Source organism: Ambystoma mexicanum, chromosome 1q, assembly GCF_040938575.1.
Source record: "Ambystoma mexicanum isolate Mex_15411 chromosome 1q, UKY_AmexF1_1, whole genome shotgun sequence".
NCBI lineage: Eukaryota > Metazoa > Chordata > Amphibia > Caudata > Ambystomatidae > Ambystoma > Ambystoma mexicanum.
The window spans coordinates 843,214,715-843,236,275 of record NC_090922.1 but is presented as its reverse complement, the minus strand read 5'-3'; the positions used below and the strand labels follow the sequence as shown (position 1 = coordinate 843,236,275).

At 44.1% G+C, this 21,561-nt stretch overlaps 1 protein-coding gene across 3 annotated transcripts in view; it reads left to right on the top strand.

The window, feature by feature from the left end:
- Positions 1-21,561, top strand: part of AXDND1 (axonemal dynein light chain domain containing 1) — an 871,721-nt gene that overhangs the window by 678,467 nt on the left and 171,693 nt on the right. For all 3 annotated transcript variants that reach the window (XM_069641478.1, XM_069641476.1, XM_069641477.1), the window contains one exon: positions 14,793-14,889. In XM_069641478.1, coding sequence (XP_069497579.1) covers positions 14,793-14,889 — 97 coding nt within the window. The remainder of the gene's footprint in view (positions 1-14,792; positions 14,890-21,561) is intronic.

Here is a 21,561-nt window from a genome sequence, read left to right as displayed (position 1 = left end):
CAAGTGGCGGTTACGGTAATTCCATTTGGCTGTATTACGGCGGATTTGCCGCCGAAATATCACCAAACTTGTAACGATTCCCATAATCCGAAACTGCTACTAATGCTATTTCCATAGAATGTCCTCTCCAAAAGCCACATTGTAATGGAGACAATACGTTGTTAGAATTAATATTAGCAGACTGTAGAAAATGATCAAGACAAGGAATCAAGATTTTTTTTGTTAATAAAGGAATAATATCGGCCTATTTAAAATGAGTTGCAAAATATCTTGATTGAAGAGATGTATTAAACAAACACACATGTGTAACATAAAATCACAACATACAGTGCAAGTAATGAATATACTTGTTTGCCAAGAGAAAATGGCAAGGGAGCAGCTGTAGAATTAGTGTGAGTGATAATAGAAATAATAAAATGTGGTGATTAGCCACTTAGGCTAAACATTCTGACACCCCATAAAAGAGGTCTGTCCACAGATATCCTAACAGTGAAGTATTGTGATAGGGTAATACTAAAAGTAACGTCCTATCATCAAGTGAATGTGATGTGCCAGCTTAATTGTCTTTTTGCAACTTTGTGTCACAGCCGCCCCGCAACATGGGGTTAGGCGCCATGAATGTGCCCATCTGATTGACTTTACTGCATCTTTGTGTCGCAGCGCCCTCCACCATAGGGTTAGGCTCCTTGAATGTGCCCATCTGATTGACTTTACTGCATCTTTGTGTCGTAGCCGCCCTGCAACATGGGTTTAGGCTCCAAGAATGTGTCCACTTGAACTTTTTTACACTTTTTTGCCTGTGATGTAATTACCTTCTGTACTTCTCTGTAAATACTTCCTGCGCTTTCTGTCCTGTAACCACAAGCACTGTAACCAATCTCTTAAGCATAAGCGCCCAGATACCGCAGGGTTTGGTGCGCTATACAAATAAATAAATAAGATAAATAAGTGACAATGTATTTGTGCATTAGAGCAACAACAAATAAATAAAGCTTATAACACGAAAAAAGAACATTCATCTATTTAATCAAGATGACAGCACTAAAACATGGGTGATCAACGCATGTTTATTTTCTATCTTAAAAAACAGATATTTTAAACATTATGTAATAAATTGCTATACATCGCACAAATATAATCCCACACATAATTCTAATCCTTTTATTAAACACATTTTGGGTACAAATTGAAAAAAGGGAAAGAAGAAAAGATTAAGGAAAGTATATGCATAATATATTTAAAATACCAATTAACATCCAGTACAGTCGATGCACATAATGTTTCACTCTCTTGTTGATAATAATATTTAATAAACTATTCTTATTTTTTACAGTCATCAAAGGGAGCCAACCATGTTTGCAATCAATAAATTTGTATTATGCATAACACACATAAAGCACTTACATTCAAATTAAGATAGACAGTACATTTAGGTGCCTTTATCCTTTGCATTTCAGTGACTGTTGGATTGTTGCATCTAGGTGCCCCTTAGGCTATGTATTTTAGTCACTGTTCAATTGCCACATTTAGGTGCCTTTATCCTTTGCATTTCAGTCACTGCTGGATTGTCGCATCTAGGTGCCCCTTATGCTATGTATTTTATTCACTGTTCAATTGCCACATTTAGGTGCCTTTAACCTTTGCATTTTAGTCACTGTTGGATTGTCGCATCTAGGTATTATCTGTTAACTTCACCGACTACCCACACAGTTTAACTCACCAGCTAGGTCACCTTACCTTACCACAGGAAGCATCTACCCTGCATGACTACTACCCACCCACCTAAGTGATAGCTTTGCATAATGTGAAGCCTACTCAGTAGCTACTGTATCATTGCCACTGCTACACTCCTTGTCACAGGTAATCAGGTCGGCCACACAGGGCTCCCCCATATGGACCTGTACCCCTCTAACTCATATCAACAGACATAGCTACTAACACACATGTTTACTCTGATTTAAAACACCAAGCCCTGCTAGGACCATTAGCCTACGCCTCCCAGCCTAGCTCCACTCACGATAGAAACAACAAACTACGTGCTAGACTCAACAAACTTCACGAGATACCTAGACGACTCCTCCCTCTTACAAAACGTGAGACGAAACGCCTAAATGATAAGGAATGCAATGCTTCTAATATCACCCTAGCCTCAATGAATCCACAAACATCCAAATCTAAGACAAAATGTAGTGCTAAAAGTACTCCAAATCTTACACAACCTAAAGAGGAAACCAAGGATCACTCATAAAAAGGAGCGCTTCTCAATGCTAGGTCATTAGTTGCCCATGCCCTTGATATAGCTAATTTAATCACTGAGGCGAATTTGGACTTTATTGCAATAACCAAGACCTGGCTACACAAGGCAGCAGGCCCTTCACTGATGTTTGCCATCCCTGACGGATACACTATATGTAGGCAAGACCGAGATGGCACCCGCGGAGGTGGATTTGCCATCATTTCCAAATCGAATCTAACACTGAGGCTAGCCCCCACCCAAACCCTACAATCTTGTGAAGCCCTCACTGCCAAACTCCATATAAACAACACTCCATCCTTAACCATTCACCTAATGTATAGACCTCCAGGCCCGCTTGGGTCCTTTGAAGAGGATCTGCACAAGTTACTAACCAACAATGCTAAAACCACTTCACAACTGCTGGTACTAGGGGATTTTAATCTAGGATTTAATGACCAAGCGGACGTGCACGCCTTGACCATTGCCAACGCTATTAACTCCCTAGGATTCTCCCAAAAAGTTAACAATCTCACCCATACGAAAGGCAGAATATTAGACTGGGTCTCTGACTCAAACTGTACAGCAGCTATCTCGTCTATCTCGCCATTACCATGGACTGACCACTCACTAGTGTCCTTCAACCTCCTAACCTCCCACCATCCTCTACAGTTGTTCCCACAGCACCATCATGCCCGACGAGAAACAAGAAGAATATGACAATAGACAATGTCATACCTGCCATACTTCCAACATTAAATGCACTGCCCGACAACTTAAACCCTAGTATATTAGTCATGAGTATAATAAAATCATGACTGATACCATGGACAAAATTGCCCCACTTAAAATGCGTACAAGTAAACCTAAAGCCCATTTAAATAAATGGTTCACACTTGACCTTAAGGCCCTACGCCTCACTAAGAGAAAATGTGAATCTAATTGGAAACTATCTTGAGTGCTATTTTCTGAACAGGAGGAAGTGATCACTTGACTCTATCACTGCCACAACCACAACATTTTTTCTTCAGCCGTAGATTCATCCATACATCTAGCTAACACTGCAAGAGCAATTGCTCCAGCTTGAACTATACTCTGGTTCTATGATCTGCTATCTGTGACAGGTATGCTTCCATCTCAGGGGCACCCTTGCACACTACATAGGCAAGAGCTGTCCCACTAAATGGCATTGCTCTCATGGCTGTTTCCTTTGCTGACTCCAAATACCTGCCATACTTCCAACATTAAATGCACTGCCCGACAACTTAAACCCTAGTATATTAGTCATGAGTATAATAAAATCATGACTGATACCATGGACAAAATTGCCCCACTTAAAATGCGTACAAGTAAACCTAAAGCCCATTTAAATAAATGGTTCACACTTGACCTTAAGGCCCTACGCCTCACTAAGAGAAAATGTGAATCTAATTGGAAACTATCTTGAGTGCTATTTTCTGAACAGGAAGAAGTGATCACTTGACTCTATCACTGCCACAACCACAACATTTTTTCTTCAGCCGTAGATTCATCCATACATCTAGCTAACACTGCAAGAGCAATTGCTCCAGCTTGAACTATACTCTGGTTCTATGATCTGCTATCTGTGACAGGTATGCTTCCATCTCAGGGGCACCCTTGCACACTACATAGGCAAGAGCTGTCCCACTAAATGGCATTGCTCTCATGGCTGTTTCCTTTGCTGACTCCAAAAATGCTACCTTCAGTAGACGTGGACAGACCCACGTAATGGAGCCACTGGGTTGGCCCAGATGCCATTCATTCCTATGTATGTTGCTGAGTGTTCATCAAACAAACAAAGCAATGGGAGAGGAGTAGCCCCTCCAGGCTCATGATGTTCCAAAGGCATATTGCTAAAGTTTTCTACAGGGGATGGACCAGGCTCAAACCTACAATTTGAGCAGCTTTAGGTGGATCACATCCCCATACGACTTAATTTCTAATTCTGCCCCTACTGCTTGCAGCACCCCTTGGCATTCTCAAAATGTTATTGTCAGTCCCAAACTTCAGAGCTGGTGATCTGATCCTCCAGCTTTCGCCCCAATTGCTGGCTGCACTAACTGCGTTGACCTTGTTGACTGCATCAATTCTCATAGACCCACAAATGTACTTCTTAGTGCAAGGACCAGCCTCACTCGTTCAGATAATGCTGATGCTGCACTGGCCTCCTGGACACCCCAGTGCCCTCATTTTTTAAACCTAGAGAGCAAGTTAGTCAAATAGCTCTACAGCGTTCCACCAGTAATTGCCACCATACATCACTCCCTGGCCAATAATAAGTACTTTTATTTGGTTGAGAGGATTATTGGGTTCCTTAACTTACTTAGGATTTCCAGTCAGGATGTGTTGTAGCATACATGGGATCCAAACAAGGACCTATGCATGATCTGCGGAGGAACAGCTGCTGATGCACTGGCCCTTTGTCACAGCAATGTCAACTTCTGCTTTACGAAGACCCACAATTATGCTTGTTCATGGAAACATTAAATGATAGTAGGGCCAGCCTTCATTCCTGCTGAACATCTCTGCAGTGACCAGGGGTTGTGCATTCTCCTGCTTGTATCATTCCTTTCTCTTTTCTGCCCCACAGTATATTCTTATGTCCAGCCCCCACTCCTGCTGGACACAGAGAGTTCCATTCTGGGTTCTGTGTCGTCTCCTCCATTCCTGCTGTCACCAAGGCCACATAGCTGCATACAAGGCTGTTTGGGTTCATGCTAGAATAGGATGATTCTGTCAAATGTGCTGTTTACCTTAATTTGAATGCAAGTGCTTGGCCCTTAATAAATAGGCACATTGTAAAAACATGTTGGATCCCTTTGATGAATGAAAAATAAGAATAGCGTATTCAATATTTTAAATCAACAAATGAGTGAAACACATCGTGCATCGACTTTCCTTGATGTTAATTGCTGTATAGATTTTATGCATTTGTTGTACTGCTTGCCCTTTTTTCAATTATTTTTCCTAAATTTGTTACATAAAATATTAGGGTTTGTATGTGGGATTATATTTGTGATTTATGGCAATATCTTTTAGCATAGTATTTCAAATAGATTTATTTATTTATTTACTGTGTTACATAATTATACAAAAGTGACAGTTTTTCAACACGCCCGAAAATAATCACCAATTCCAAATTAACAAGGTAAAAGAAAGAATCACATGTACCAATCGGTATCTTTCAAACCCAACTTCTCAAACTTCCCTTTAGTACTCATACAAAACATTCAAGATTATCATCAACTTCCTTGACAATATTGTGAAGAAAATAATACAAAATGTGTTATTGGCGTTCATAAATAACATCCATAACTCATCATCAAAAGTATTATCCATTCCGGCAGCCCGGCAAGTAGCAATCCTCAGTGTCTCAACAGCTTCACAACTCATTAGAAGATGTTTACCAGTTTCGATTTGAAGGTCGCCTCAAAGACTGCAACAATGAAGGGGCTGCAGTGTATCACGCCACGCTCCAGTTATTTCAAGAGTCTTAACTGCGTTTATTTTAATCCTTAAATAATCCCACACCAGGGCGTTTCCCACAAACTGATGAATATATCTGGGGAATTGCTCTCGAAGGATGATATATTGATGCAACAAAAGCACAGTTTCTCTTACCAGCGAGTTTATTCATCAATTGATCATGGTAGCTTTGGAAGATAATAGATTTAATGGAACATTTATGTTGGATGTAGCCAAAGCTCAGTGTGCAGTCTATTGCCATAGAATACCAGCTAACCGCCAGCGCCGGAATGTTTACTATATTGCTATTAGTCATGAAGCATGCCTTTAGCCTCCCTGACTCAAAGTTGTAATGATTTAGGGAGCCAATGGGGGCATTAGCCAGTTTCCAATAGGTGGTAACACATGACAACTGGAATCTCGCATCCCATGATGCCAAGTTCAATTCAAGGTGAATCAAGTCCACTGGGATGCGGGCGGGCAACTGAAACAGTTTCTTCTGTAATTTGGACTCCACCCTATTTAACTTAATGGTATTACCAAACGCCCAGGTTTCAATTCCATATACAAGGATGGGGAGGATCTTAGCCAAATGCAATCGTACCAATATTACAAGGTAGTAGCCTCGTCCACCTCTAGCCACCTTGTACAAGCCACCCATGACCGCTTAGCATTTTCGCTCAAACAGTTCAATGAGGCGTGCACCTGCTAGCTTGCTGTCAAACATTACTCCCAGGTATTTGTATTTGTAATCCACCTCCAGTATATTCACATCCAGCCACCAATCAAAGAATTGTACTTTACAATGGGTCAGGGTAAAAACCATCACCTTAGATTTAATCATATTAATCACCAAGGAATTAATGTCAGAAAATTCCTTGAGATGGGTCAATGCTGCCTATAGATCTACTGGAGTAAGATCCAGCAGGGCTATACCATGGTATAGACTTAGGGCCTCATCACGAGTCGGGCGCTAACCCTGACGGTATTACCGCTGGATCTATTAGCCCTACCGCCAAAATCCCCCCCGCCCCCCACCCGCCCTGGCGCTATTAGCACCAGATCACGGGTTTGGCAGAACAGTAAGTAAGTCCCCATTCCCCATTGGGCCCATTCGGGAATTTCAATGAGGAATGTTCGGTGCTATCACTGCTGGCGCTATTACCGCTGGCGGTAATAGTGCCGAAAATCATCAAAATCATGGCGGATTTGCCCCCAGCTCAGAGCTGGGGGTAAATCCGCCAAGCCTGTGATTTGGCAGACCCTTAAATGTGGCAGGAATAGCGTTACCGCCTCATTTAAGGGTTAGCGCCAAACTCATGATGAGGCCCTTAGAGTTGTTCAAAGCCTGTCCCATGTCAGCCAGGTATACATGATAAAGCAGTGGAGCAAGTATACACCCCTGTTTAACTCCATGGTGAGTCGGAATCCAGGGCGAGTCCTTTCTGCTTTATCCAGCCGGACTTTGACTGTAGTCCCTTCATGGATTTCAACAATCATAGTACACAGTTTCTTCCTCTTCTTAACAGTTAACTCATCAAACAAGTGTTTGTGCGGCATCGCCGTAGTCACTCGAGCATTGTTATTTCTTTTAACAAATGTCTTACAGATGACAGCCTGGATAAGTAGTTGAAAATTCTCAATGGCCTCATCTGCTCGAGATTTATAGCCTACAAGCAGCCTTTCCTCGCAATCCTCAGCATAAGAAGACAATGGCAACTGCATGGAAACCATAGACGTCAACAGCCGTCAATCATTCCAGGATACACGATTCAAAGTGGAGTTGACTCTTATCTCTCCATCCAATTGCAGGGGTGGTGGGGGCAGATAACAGTTCATACTAACCAAGAGAGGGATGTGATCACTCTCTAGTCTATAGATCACACTCATGTCATTTACCAAGGAACTAGAATTCACCACAAAGGCATAATCCAAAATACTACAGGATTTGTGTCCAATGTGAGTGTAAGGTGTTTCTCCCCTTTTTGTTTTAGGGATGATTGAGCAGGTCCCTGTAGGAGACCTGATCATAGGGGTATAACACCTTACTGCACACATGTGCACAAGAAAATGAAAACCCAGGGGGATGAAAGATGGACCTTCATCAGGGCATAGAGTAGGTCAGCCCAGATGACAGACAGCTATACTAGAGCCCCTGGTTAAATAAACAAGCCCAGCCTTATTTCTTATAACAAGCGTGAACTGCTTTCGTTTATGTAATTGAAATCTGTCAAACCAATCCTCAGTACACTTAAGTAATATTACATCACTGCGCTCCTAGCAGAGGTGCTCTCTGCTAGTACTTACAAGAAACAAAACTTAGAGGTTTTCTTTCCTTCACCTTACAGTATGAATAATGACACTTTAGTTACCATAATTTTGAAACAGGTCCTGTTGGGACACCCTGAGAACAAGTACATTCATCTTTGGTAAAAAATATAATTACATAGGCTAGTGGGATCACATTTGGATCCAGTGCCTTCACATTGGGTAAATAAATAATGAAATAGCTCAGTGGGGTCACCTGAGAACAAGTGCATTCACAGTTGGTAAATAAATAATTAAATAGATCAGTGGGATCCCCTGAGAAACAAATGCATTCACTGTTGGTAAATAAACAATTAAATAGATCAGTGGGATCATCTGAGACCAAGCACATTCACAGTTGGTAAATAAATAATTAAATAGATCAGTGGGATCACCTGAGAGCAAGCGCATTCACAGTTGGTAAATAAATAATGAAATAGGTCGGCGGGGTCAGCTGAGAACAAAGCCATTCACAGTTGGTAAATAAATAATGAAATAGATCAGTGGGATCACCTGAGAACAAATGCATTCACAGTTGGTAAATAAATAATAAAATAGATCAGTGGGATCACCTGAGAACAAATGCATTCACAGTTGGTAAATAAATAATGAAATAGGTCAGCGGGGTCACCTGAGAACAAAGCCATTCACAGTTGGTAAATAAGTAATGAAATAGATCAGCGGGATCATCTGAGAACAAATGTATTCACAGTTGGTAAATAAATAATAAAATAGATCAGTGGGATCACCTGAGAACAAATGCATTCACAGTTGGTAAATAAATAATTAAAAATAGATCAGTGGGATCACTTTTAGATCCAGTGCATTCACAGTTGGTAAATAAATAATGATCTTGGTCGGACCAGTATCTCCTCACTACGGTTGGCGGTGGGATGCCACTGGGACGTACAACACTTAACACCAAAATCCACCAATCACCCAGTCAGGACACACCAGGTAGCAATCCACCTCTACACTGCGCTAGGCGAGCCCCTTCGGATAGGTCCTAGCGGGAATCTTCACATTCCTCACCGAGCTGGCTAAGAGCCCAGCTCAGGACCACGTAAATCACTGCTCCCAGTGCAGATATATCCTAGGAGCGTGGAACAGTACCAAACATACCAAACAGACCAAGACGGGCCTTTGGAAGATAAGCGGGACGATTCCCCAACTCAGATGAACAAACCCTCTTAGGGCACCACTGGGCCTTACACACTGTGTCCCCTGAGGTGGCCAAATCCACTTCTTTGTTAAGTGCGTTACCTCATCCCCACACCCTGCAGAGCAACTGAACGTTAACAGCCTCTCAGCGTCACTGTGACCGGTATGGAGAACATTACCTTCCGGCTGATTATACACAGCCCTCATGTTTATCGAGTGCCGGCACACGCAGGGCACAGTATCCCTTTTCTCACTGTGTCCCGTTCCTACCTGGCTGCTACGACGCAGCGCGAGACCCGACCCCACTCTCTCTCTCTCGAGCGGTGGCGGGCAGGGTATAGCACTCACCGAGAGCTCCTTCAGATAATGCACCCTGGCACGCTCCCTCGACCCCCGGTGCGGGAGAGAGGAATGCCGGCCCAGACAAGCGGACGGCCTACGGGTGGAGGAATGTCCCTGACACAACAGAGGGCCTCTGCAACGGTCTGGGGCTCCCTTCTCTCACGACTATCTCCCCCTCTGGGCTCTTAAACTCCCCAGGGACTTCTCACTTGTCTCTGCCAGCAGGGGGGCTTGCGCTGGTCGTGAAGTGAAATCACCTCACAGACAGCCCTGCTCCCCCTGCTGGTGGAACGTACCATGTCTCTGCTGTCAAACTATGCACGCCAGAAACGCGCAGCAAAGTGAAACTGACAACAGGAAGGGAAGAAAGACAAACATGCACGTTAAACAAAGCGTGACACATAGCCCATGCACAAACAGGCAACCCACAGGGAATGCGGTTTTACACTAGTATGATGGGGGGAATATCTGATGGCACGGATCCATTTGACATCTTGAATCCAAAAGAGTAGAGAATACTTGACAACTCAAGGCCCGTCTTGCAAGAGCGGGCAAGCAATTCCTTATCCACCAGGTCAGACTGGGAGGAAGCATCTTGATCCGAGGCAGCCAATTCTCTCGGTATTCTTCAGTTAAAGTCTTCACAAATGATACATGGGAGACATCCAAGTTGCAGGAGGAGTAAGGCCTCCATTTCAGAACCAATCAATTCATGTGGAGACCTGCAAAGGTATCATAAATATTCACTATAATAAGTTCATTAACTCCTCCACTGGAAAAACCGGGATTGAGGGAGATCTTACCCGCGAGTAAATTAGGGGAGTGAGTGGCCATTTTTACCATAGTTAATGGGCTCTTAACGGCTAACAAAAGACCACCCCTAGGCTGACCCCAAGGTCCTTGAACGGCCGGCCTATGAAGTGCCTGCCAGCCGTCAATAACCAGTTCATCAATGAGCCAGGTCTCCAGGATGGCTACCATGGTGTATTCATCAATTTGCTCCAGTAAACCACCACCCTCCATGAGGTGATGGTACCCTCGCGTATTTCAGCTAATGAGCCTGGTTCCCATCTCTAAACTAAGTGCTAAAGGCCCAGGCCCCTGTGATGAGTCACCAGTTTGGCCAGCCAGGCCGAATGGGATTCTTCCCCCTAAGAGTGCTCCCTGGTCTCAGCTCCATGTGGCAACAATGCATTTATTGACACCTGGTTCGATTACACTAGGTATCCCACCCAGTTTTGGCATGCAGAATCTCTTACCATACTCTGTTTCCACTAAATCACATTCATATCCCATACGACCAAAAGAACCCACATAATCCAATACATAAGACAAAATGCTATCAGCATAGAAAAATACGATTGAGGTGGGCTTAGATACTTGTTCACAAATATCCACAATTTTAATGTCGCTGCTCTGTATGTGTCGCAAACGGATAATGTCCAATACATGGGCACGATTCAGAACCAGAGTGTCCCTTGCACAAATGAGGCTCTGGAGCTGGAGACCCTTTTGAGGAGCTCCATTATTAGAGGTCACCTCCCCCCAAGGCGGTTTCTGTGATAGTAACAGCTGGACCCAAGAATCATGACCCCCCACTGAAAGGTTGGGCAACGGCTGCTTCCAAGTTACTAAGTACAGTAGCGGAGGGGGATCTAACCCCCAATCAGCCTGTGCAAAGGCATCAGTTGTAAGCGTAGGTGGCTCAGAGGGATTGTCAAACAAGGATTCCAGGTTAGTGTCACGAGGTAATTTGGCCTTATCCTTGGCAGTAAACCAACAAACAATAGTGGGAGCCTCCAAACTCCGACACCTAGAGGTAAAGCAATATATATGAAACAGGTAGTGGTGCCGGAAACACGAGAGCAACTGAAGAACAAGGCAAAGGGTGTTACATCAAATATTCATTTTATTTTGTTATAAATTGTAAAAAATCTTTAATTAGTTCATTTTATAAAAAAACATCCTATATAGCAGACATTCATACATTCATTCAACTAATGCATCTCTAAAAATAGTACATTTACATTTTTTTGGGAAATGTGAATTAAATGCAACAACTGTTCCATTGTTTAGATAAAAAATATACTTTCGAGAAAAACAATTAATTTGATGCAATCAGGTAAACAAATACACTTTCTGTATAATGGGAATGTAAAAAACACTTCCAATATTTAATAATAGTGGTTCACTCCAGACAAAAATTATCGACTATTAGTGCCCAGACTATTGATGCCAATACAAATAAGTCTTCTTAGTCAAACAGGCTTCTTAGTACATAGTTTCGACTTGGATAGTTATCTATGTCTTCATCAGGGTAGGGATGAACCTAACAACATTTCTGGAAACCATACTCGAGATGGTAAAATGGTCTTTGCTTAACCTGCTTCTCATCTATGCTAGAGATGCTGGGTCAAATACAGGTTTTCATCGTTATATAGCACACTCCAGGGATATTGTGAACATAAAGGATCCCTCAATGTCAAAAGGGTAAATCTCCTTGGCTTTGTGTAAATGAAGTGTCGGCACCGTCAGTCTCTTATTGTGGCCAACTTCGTAGTGATGAGAAAAGAGACAGAATCTTTCTCTAAGGAAAAGTCTAAGTGCCCTTTCCTTCTGAGGAACAACTCCAATATATAGAGCGTAACGCTCCCAAACGTCTCCTGTGGATGCAATTAGGAGATTAAATGAGGCCGCCGTAACGTCCCCTCTGTGTAGCAGTTCCTACTCTGCATACAACACCGCTTCCAATATATAGAGCGTAACACTCCCAAACATCCTCTGTGCACGCAATCAGGAGATTAAATGAGGCCGCCGTAACGTCCCCTCTGTGTAGCAGTTCCTACTCTGCATATGACACTGCTTCTCGCGCAGATAACCGTCGCCCACGATGAGTCCCGGCAGACTGAGGAGACCTAAGCACTAATAGTCGATAATTTTTGTCTGGAGTGAACCACTATTATTAAATATTGGAAGTGTTTTTTACATTCCCATTATACAGAAATTGTATTTGTTTACCTGATTGCATCACATTAATTGTTTTTCTTGAAAGTGTAATTTTTATCTGAACAATGGAACAGTTGTTGCATTTGCTTCACATTTCCATAAAAAAATATAAATGTACTATTTTTAGAGTTGCATTAGTTGAATGAATGTATGAATGTCTGCTATATAGGATGTTTTTTATAAAATGAACTAATTAAAGATTTTTTACAATTTATAACAAAATAAAATGAATATTTGATGTAACACCCTTATCCTTGGCAGTGACATATCCTGATCCGGGTGTATGTATAATGCGAACATTTGTTTCCCTATTCGCAATAGAAGCAGCCTTTATAAGGTTCTTTGGTGCAGATTTCTTTGAAGCTCTTGGACATTTCTGATTTTCATCCGAGTCAAGCACCAGTATTCCAACGGATTCCCCTAGGTACACTGCACAGTTTGAAGATGGAAAGAGCTCCTCGCTTGCATTTGGAATTGGGTTAGGCTTATGACAAGATTGGAACAGAGGATTGGGTGACACAATGGATTTATTCACGCAATCCTTATCTACAGCTTCTCTTTTCCTCTGGCGTTTTTTTTTTTTTTAACAACCAATGGTTCATACATCAAAGCATGTTTAGTTATTTGACGGTTTGGGCCGCATCTGACAGGCATAAGTAACCTGTCTAGAAGAATTTCAGCCAGGGCCTCCAAGGCGCTAGTCTGGTTTCGAACAAGGCATACAGTTATTTAGCGGCAGCTGGTTGGGGGGAGAAATAGTTGCCAATGGAGGGCTCGTAGGAATGATAAAAGAGTGGAATTCCGCTATGGTTGACATTTGGGTATCAATAAGGCCATGAAGTACTTCCACAGAAGACTCGGCTTTTTATAATTCATTACACTGGGTTTCCAATTTGAACATAATTACCTCACTTTTGTTAATAAACTCCGTCAACAGTGACTCTAATATATTAAACATTGCTGTGGACGACCAGCTTTCATTCAGCTCCTCAAGAGAGCTGGAAGAAGATGGTAACAAAAGACCATTTGAGGACAGTAATGTTACAGGATGCGAATAGTGGTAAAGGGCTAGACAGCAAGGGTGCCTCAGCCTCTGTTGAAAATGTACATGTGTCAATAGTTGGATCTACTTGCAGAGGCAACGATGGCAGTTCTTGTACCGTCGCCACACCGTTGTCATGCGTGTCTTGTACCCTGTTTTCATTTAGTGGGGGGAAACCTCCTTGCTGGTTGTCAGAAGAAAACGAGCTGTGAGCAGGATTGGAAGAAATATCTAATGCAACAACTGTCCAGTGTATCTTGGCATTAGTAAGAGCATTTACCACAGATGCTACCATTTTGCAATCCCAAACATGCTAAGGATTTAGAGAACTCTTCCAGAAGTTGCTCATGGTGTGGCACACCGTCAGGATCAATGAGGATCGTGTTAGAGGGAATAAGATAATCAGTCATTCTCTTATTATCCATAAGGCTTTTCGAACAAACTCCCAGATTTACTGTTCATTGGGGGCATGCCCGTACAGCATGCCTCATGTTTTTAGCCGGTATATCTGATGCACATACGGCCAACAACTCTACCCCCTCCTCATTAATCCCTTATCAATGAACTAGAAGATACATTTTTTAATAAACAAACTTGCTTATAAGCTTGGATATAGAATCACTATATACAAAAAATCCTCAACATGCCACCTCAGAGGGGGCTTGTTGGGAAATAGGATTATGATTGCAAGGTTGAAAGATGTATAAAGCACTTTCCAGAACATAGCTCTGTTTATTGTTTTATAATGCGCCCCATGCATCCTATATTTCAGGAAGACCCTACCCTTCGAAGAATATCTTACTAATCACTGATTGCTGCATTCTAACCTAATTCTTCCCCACTGGAGCTCCTCCATCTCATTTGCTCTCTCTACCCATTCCCTCTACTCTGCTCCCAAATCCAACCTCTAAACCCAAGGGTGCATCGCCAATATACAGCTCTTGGTCACTTTCCTGTTAGATTTGTGCTTTAGAAATTCCATACTTACATGCTTGTGTACACACATCTACCAAGCTCATTGAGCGTGCAACAAACTCCTATTTGGAGCAGGGGTGATTTATGTACACTGTGATACCCTGACACAGGTTTTTTTATATGCCTTAGGACTGCATGTCTACAAGAAGAAAATGTCCCCATCATGTACCTTGTTGGCATCTCTCCATCCATGCAACTACTTACCAATTGATCCTTCCCCTCTTTCCTCTGTCTCTGCAGCTCCTGTCGGGACATGGTGGGTAAGATTGCCCAGGACAAAGGAGATGCCATTGATGCTGACCCCAACTATGAACTAAGGGAACTGGAGACTGTCAAGGTAAAGTAGAGTGCATTATTTATTAAAATGTAAGTCTTCTGGTATTTTCATACATAAGATAAAAACACTGGTCAAACATTCATCGCAGTTCATCAAAACCACCGTTCAAATGGAAGGTGGGTTTGTATAAAAAGGTAAGGCACGTGAGAAAGATGTAACACATTGCTGGAGATTCCAAGGTCACACAATATATTTTAGAGATTAGTGTGAATAATCTGAGATGATTCTCCCCAGAAACCTGGTCTGGGACCCTTCTCATCTGGCCAGGCAAAGGCAGACACTTACTGATCGAGACCCTAGGGGTGGTGTACTGTGGGAGGATCACATGGGGGGGAGACCAGGAAGACTGGGACAACCCCCTCTTTAACTTTCCCCTTAATCCCACACTATTGATGGCTGTTTGCCAAATAGCAGAAGTAGAAAAACCTAACTTTGTTGAAAGAAACTACAAGTCCCAGAATCTTAGAGGGACTGAGATGAGGAAGAGGGCTGAGGAGGCATGCAGCTGTCAAAGTCTGGCAATTAAGCCTAGTAGCCATTGCAGTAGTCATGCAATTGATGCTAATAGCCCACACCTGAAAAATATCACTGAAACTGGGAGGCATAAAAGGCCCCCTGAGGGAGAGAAAGGGAAAAGGAGTGGAAGGAGCTGTAATGTTGGCTGGAGTGCAAGATTTGGCAGTGGAAGCAGAAGGAAGACACAAGGCTGGCAACCCAAGCAGAAGTGGGAGAACAAGAGGGTCGCCGGAATGTAGAGACAGCAGATTTCACCTGCATGTTCTGAGAAAATCTTGGCCTCCTAAACTCTAAAGTCCATAGGCTGTGCAGCGGAGGACGTGCTGGAAAAACAGTTTTCCCCATATAAGCCTGATTGCTGTGGTTGCCAAGCTGCTGGCATGTCGAACATTTAGGCAAGAAGTAACTGCCAAGTCGAGGGTCTCAGGAGTAGAGGAAACTCCCAAGACGTGTGTCCGGACACATGTGTAATGATCTCTGCTTCCAAAAGATCAGGACTTGCCCGACTCCCTTGGAAGCAGACCCATAACCCCGGTTCCGAGTGCCAGCCAGTCCCAATTGGGACCTTTTGGACCCTGTCCTGGCGCCAGTGGCACCAGGCTCATAAAGATGCCCAGTCCCAGCGCTGGAAGCGCCGGGCTCATAATGCTTGGGTGGACTTACCTGCAGCAGACCATGCTGCTTACTTACCTGCCAGTTGAACCCCTGATCCTCTTCTGTTTGGGACTACTTTTCCTGTTGGGTGGGGCAGGAGCCACTCCCTAGGTTCAGAACACTGGAACTCTTCTGGAAAACAGGAACTCTTTTCTTACCTAGGCGTGGCTGTGGAAGGAGACACCTAAGCACTACAGGAGCCTATTTAAACCACACCCGATGGATGAATCTTGCTTTGCGTTATTCTGCATTCTCTGCAGCAGAACGCTCATCGTGTCTTCTGCTTCTGATCCTGGGCCTAAGGGAACAAAGGCTTACCATCCTGGAATCCAGTCTTCAGCAGCACCTGTAAAGACAAAGAAAGAACAGGTTAGCACTACGGTCTTCAGTGGCAGCGCATCTCTTACCTGGTCCATCGGCTGTCACCAACGCCTCGCGCTGCATTCCGGCATCTGAAAGACAAAGGCTTACCTACTCTTCGCATGCTCCGGAGGTCTTCGCACTGCATTCCGGCATCTGAAAGACAAAAGCTTACCAGCTCTTCGCACGCTCCGGAGGCCTTCGGCGCTGCATCCCGCATCTGAAAGACAAAAGAAGGTGCGTTTAAAGACATTGGGCAACTTTATTACTCACGTGCCATTACTCCTTCCCACGCCGAATCCAGTGGGTATTCCAGCACCCTTCAGCTTCTCTAAAGCTCCGAACTTGTACCTGCAAGATAAAAGGGACAGTTAGTGCGCATCGTGAAGCAGGCTACAAGCGCTTACTTAAGTGCTTCCAGGCGCTTCTATTCCTCATGCGGGTTCGATCCTCAACTCTCATCAGCCCGCCATCCGCCATCGCCGGAACCCTGCAAAACAAGAGATATCATTACAAAAGACTTTTAAGACATTTGAAGTGCCCAGAACTTACCGTTCGTGCAGTTAACGACGGACAGCAGTCCTCTGAGGTCAAGAGGCCTGCACCCTTATCCAGTGAAGAAACTGGTTACGGCACCCTGCCCCGAGGCAGATGGAGAGCTCGGGGTTCACTTACCTAAGGTGAGGGCGTTAACCTTTGGGGTTCTACAGGAGAAGAGAAAGGGAAGAGGAGAGAGGCACCCAATAAACCCAGTTCATTAATCCCATATTTTCTATCTGCAGACATCTTACTCTTCGAGTCAGACATACAGTGCACAGAGGTCCAGCCCAAAGAGCCAACCGTGTGTTACACATCACCTTTGAAGATACGGCATTCACCCAGTCAAGACCGGCGCCTCTGCGGGAATCAGGTGAGCGTTACAGAACGCAAAGCCTACCGCAAAACTCCCACCCAGGCGCTATGGAAACCTCGGATACCGACCAGCTAGCCCAGTTACTTGGGGAACTAAGAGCAGAAGTGCATGCAGCCCGTCAGGAAACAAATGCTCTAAGAAGGGAACTGATTATTTCCAAGGAGCGGACAGACGATCTCGCTAGACAATTGCTACAGTCACAAGCCGGACAAACTCCGTTACCCGCATCAGGAGCAAATCTTCCTTCAACATCCTCTACGAACCCAGTGCAGATCAACCTACCTGGGAATGTACCTCTGGCTCCGCCCGAACGATTTTCTGGTGACCCAATGAGGTTTGCAGTATTTATTAATCAGTGCCGGCTGCACTTCTTATGCCGGCCAGCAGCCTTTCCAACTGATCAAGCTAAGGTAGCTTTCGTGCTTTCGTACCTTAGTGGCAATGCGGCAGACTGGTCGATCCCTCTAGTTAATCAAGATGATCCGGTTCTCCATGATTTTCAAGCTTTTCAGCTCAGTATGGAAAAACTGTTTGCAAGACATTCACAGGGGCAGGCTCCTTTCATTGCGACAGGGTAATCAAGACCTTTTGGCTTATATTGCGTCTTTCAACAGACTGATAGTGGAAACTCGATGGCCTGAGGACAAAAGGATTACGCTGTTTTATAGAGGTCTACGTGGAGAGCTCAAAGATGTGTTAGCCCAAGTAGTGAATCCCCCGCAAGACTGTTCGGACTATATTGACTTAGTCGTTCAAATTGGCCACAGACTGCAGAACAGGAAGGCCGATCGTTCCAAGTTTGATGCTCGAGTATTTTCCAAACCACCAACTCCTACCAAAGGAGTAGACTCCGGGGAACCCATGCAAATAGGGGGCCTGAAAGGACCACTAACACAAAAGGAGCGGGAAAGGAGAAAACAGCTGCAATTATGCCTCTATTGCGGAAACTCGGGGCACTTTCTTCGAGACTGTCCGGTGAAACCAGCCAAGAAGGCAGTAGGAGCTGCAGTTACCAGGGTCACAAACTCTGAGCAGGGAAACGACCTCGCCCGACAAGAATAGAGGTCCTCTTGCCGAGCGTTAAAACCAGTTCCGTGACCTCGCATTTCGTGATACCTATGGTCCTCATTAGCCCTGAACATCCGGATCGATTACATGCGATTGAAGCTTACGTCGACAGCGGTGCCATCGGCAATTATGTGGATCATGAAATGCTTTTGAGGATGAATCTGACTCTTTGTCCAAAGGCTGTAAAGGACGTCATTACTACGGTGGATGGTACGGAGATAGCCTCCGGACCAGTAACGCATACCACCCAAGAAGTGACGCTAGTAAGTCAAGATGGACACCATGAGAAGATCGTGTTCGATGTGATCAAGGCCCCTCAGTTCCAGATTATTCTAGGAATTCCTTGGTTAGAGAAGCACAATCCTCAGATCGATTGGCGAGCAAGAACGGTTCAGTTTCCAGAATGTGTCTCTACTTGTCACCCTCGACCTGGTGTTGCACTGGCAGCAATTTCCTCGGAGGCTCCCCAGTTACCTCCTGAATACCTAGAATTCCAAGATGTTTTCCAGAAGGATCAGGCTAACTCTCTACCTCCTCATAGGTCTTATGACTGCCAGATAGACCTGATACCTGGATCTACTCCTCCTTGTAGTAGAATTTATGCCCTCACCGAGCCTGAGAATCTTCACCTCTGACAATACCTGGATCAATACCTAGCGAATGGGTTTATTTGTCCTTCCAAGTCCCCTGCTTCCTCAGCTTTGTTCTTCGTTCCAAAAAAAGAAGGGGACCTTAGAACTTGTATAGATTATCGCGCCCTGAACCAGATCACCGTTAAGAATAGATATCCGTTACCTTTGATCCCTGAACTCCTGGACCAAGTCAGAAAAGCATGCATATATACAAAGCTGGATCTTAGAGGAGCCTACCACTTGGTACGAGTAAAAGAGGGCGATGAATGGAAGACGGCCTTCCGCACCAAGTATGGGCTATTTGAATATCAGGTCATGTCCTTCGGACTTGGCAATGCCCCGGCCGCCTTTCAATATTTTATGAACGATGTCCTCAGAGAGCTCATAGATGTGTGTGTTGTTGTTTACATTGACGACATCCTCGTTTATTCTTCATCGGAAACTGAACATCGGAAACACGTGAAAATGGTCCTCGAGAGATTGCGTCAACACAAACTTTTCGCTAAATTGGAAAAATGCGTTTTCAACGTGACTGAAGTTGAATTCTTGGGATTCATATTATCACCTAGCGGAGTGCGTATGGATTCAAAGAAGGTCGATGCAATTCTCAAATGGCCATCGCCATCCTCCGTAAAAGTTGATCAAAGCATGTTAGGCTTCGCTAACTTTTACCGCAGGTTTATCCCCGAATTCTCTCAAATAGTCCAGCCCATCACCGCCTTGTTAAAGAAAAACAAACGTTTTGAATGGTCTACCGAGGCGGAACAAGCTTTCCAGAATTTGAAGACTAGATTTATCTCTGCACCGATCTTAAAACATCCTCGCCCAGAACTCCCCTACATCGTTGAAACTGATGCTTCGAGCCTTGCCATGGGGGCAGTTCTATCACAAAAGGACCCAGTAACCAATCAGTTGCATCCCGTGGCATTTTGGTCCCGCAAATTCTCGCCTCCTGAAATCAATTACACTATTACTGATAAGGAACTTCTAGCTATCAAGTCCGCCTTTAAGGCTTGGCGGCATTATCTTCTGGGGGCCCGACACACCGTTACTGTGATTACAGATCACCGAAACCTGCAATATTTGAAAACCGCAAAAGCTCAATCCTCTAGGCAACTCCGTTGGGCACTATTCTTTGCCGAGTTTGACTTCCTAATTACCTATCGACCTGGTACAAAAAACGGTAAAGCTGATGCCCTTTCTCGGATGGGAGTGGAAGAACATTTGATCAATCCTAAACCTGTACCTATCATTCCAGAACAAAGAATTCTAGGTGTAATCGCCACACAATCCATAGAGGAAGTTAAGGATAAAGCCAGGCTACTGGTAACTCCAGCAGACATACAGAATTGGCATCTGCAGGGAAAGGACTTTACGGTGAAGGACAACCTATTATATTTCCAAGAACGGTTATACCTGCCCAGCACAGATTTACAGAAAAAGGTAATCTCTTGTTATCACGATTCTTTAATGGAAGGACATCCCGGTATGACCAAGACCTCGGAAAAATTCAAGCGCTACTTCTGGTGGCCGTCTTGGAAAAAAGATATCAGAGACTTTATAATGTCCTGTGGAGTATGCGCCCAAAACAAGAGTCAAAAGGAAAAACCAGCCGGCCTCTTACGCCCTATTGACATCCCGCCTCGCCCTTGGCATACGCTTTCTATGGACTTCATCACCGATCTACCTCCATGCTCTGGATACAATACGATCCTAGTAATCGTGGACCGATTCTCCAAGATGGCGCATTTCATTCCACTCAAAGGCTTACCAACAGCAGCAACTCTGGCCCGAGAATTTCTCAAAAACATCGTCCGACTGCACGGTTTTCCTTCAGTTCTAATTTCGGATCGAAGTAGTCAATTTATTTCTCATTTTTGGCGAAGTTGCTGTCGGTCGGCTCAAATTGATGTGAGACTTTCGACCAGCCACCACCCTCAAACCGACGGACAAACCGAAAGGACCAATCAAACTCTGGAACAGTATTTGCGCTGCATGCTACAACAAACTGAAAAAACTTGGAAAGATATCCTTTGGATAGCCGAATATGCCTACAATAACTCTGTCCACTCGGGAACTGGGAAGACCCCGTTTTTTCTTTTATACGGTAGTCACCCTCGAACCTCGGAGTTGGATCCACTCCAAGATCTTGGAACACCAGCAGTAGACCACCTGCATTCTACAATCACCCAAGCCTTTAAGGAAGCCGTTTCTCACCTTCAAAGGGCTAAAGAACAATACAAGAAAGGAGCAGACCAACATCGGAAGGAAGCCCCCCAATATCAAGTAGGAGATCAAGTCTGGTTATCCACCAAATATCTACCTCTAAAAGGACCACGCACATTCAACCCAAGATACCTTGGTCCCTATTCCATCACTACCATAGTAAATCCAGTAGCGGTCAAGTTGGACTTGCCCCCTCACATGAAGATACATCCGGTCTTCCACGTCTCTCTATTAAAACCCGTGCAACCTCAAACCCGACTAACTACATCTCCAAAACCTATTCTAGTTGATGGAGAACTCGAG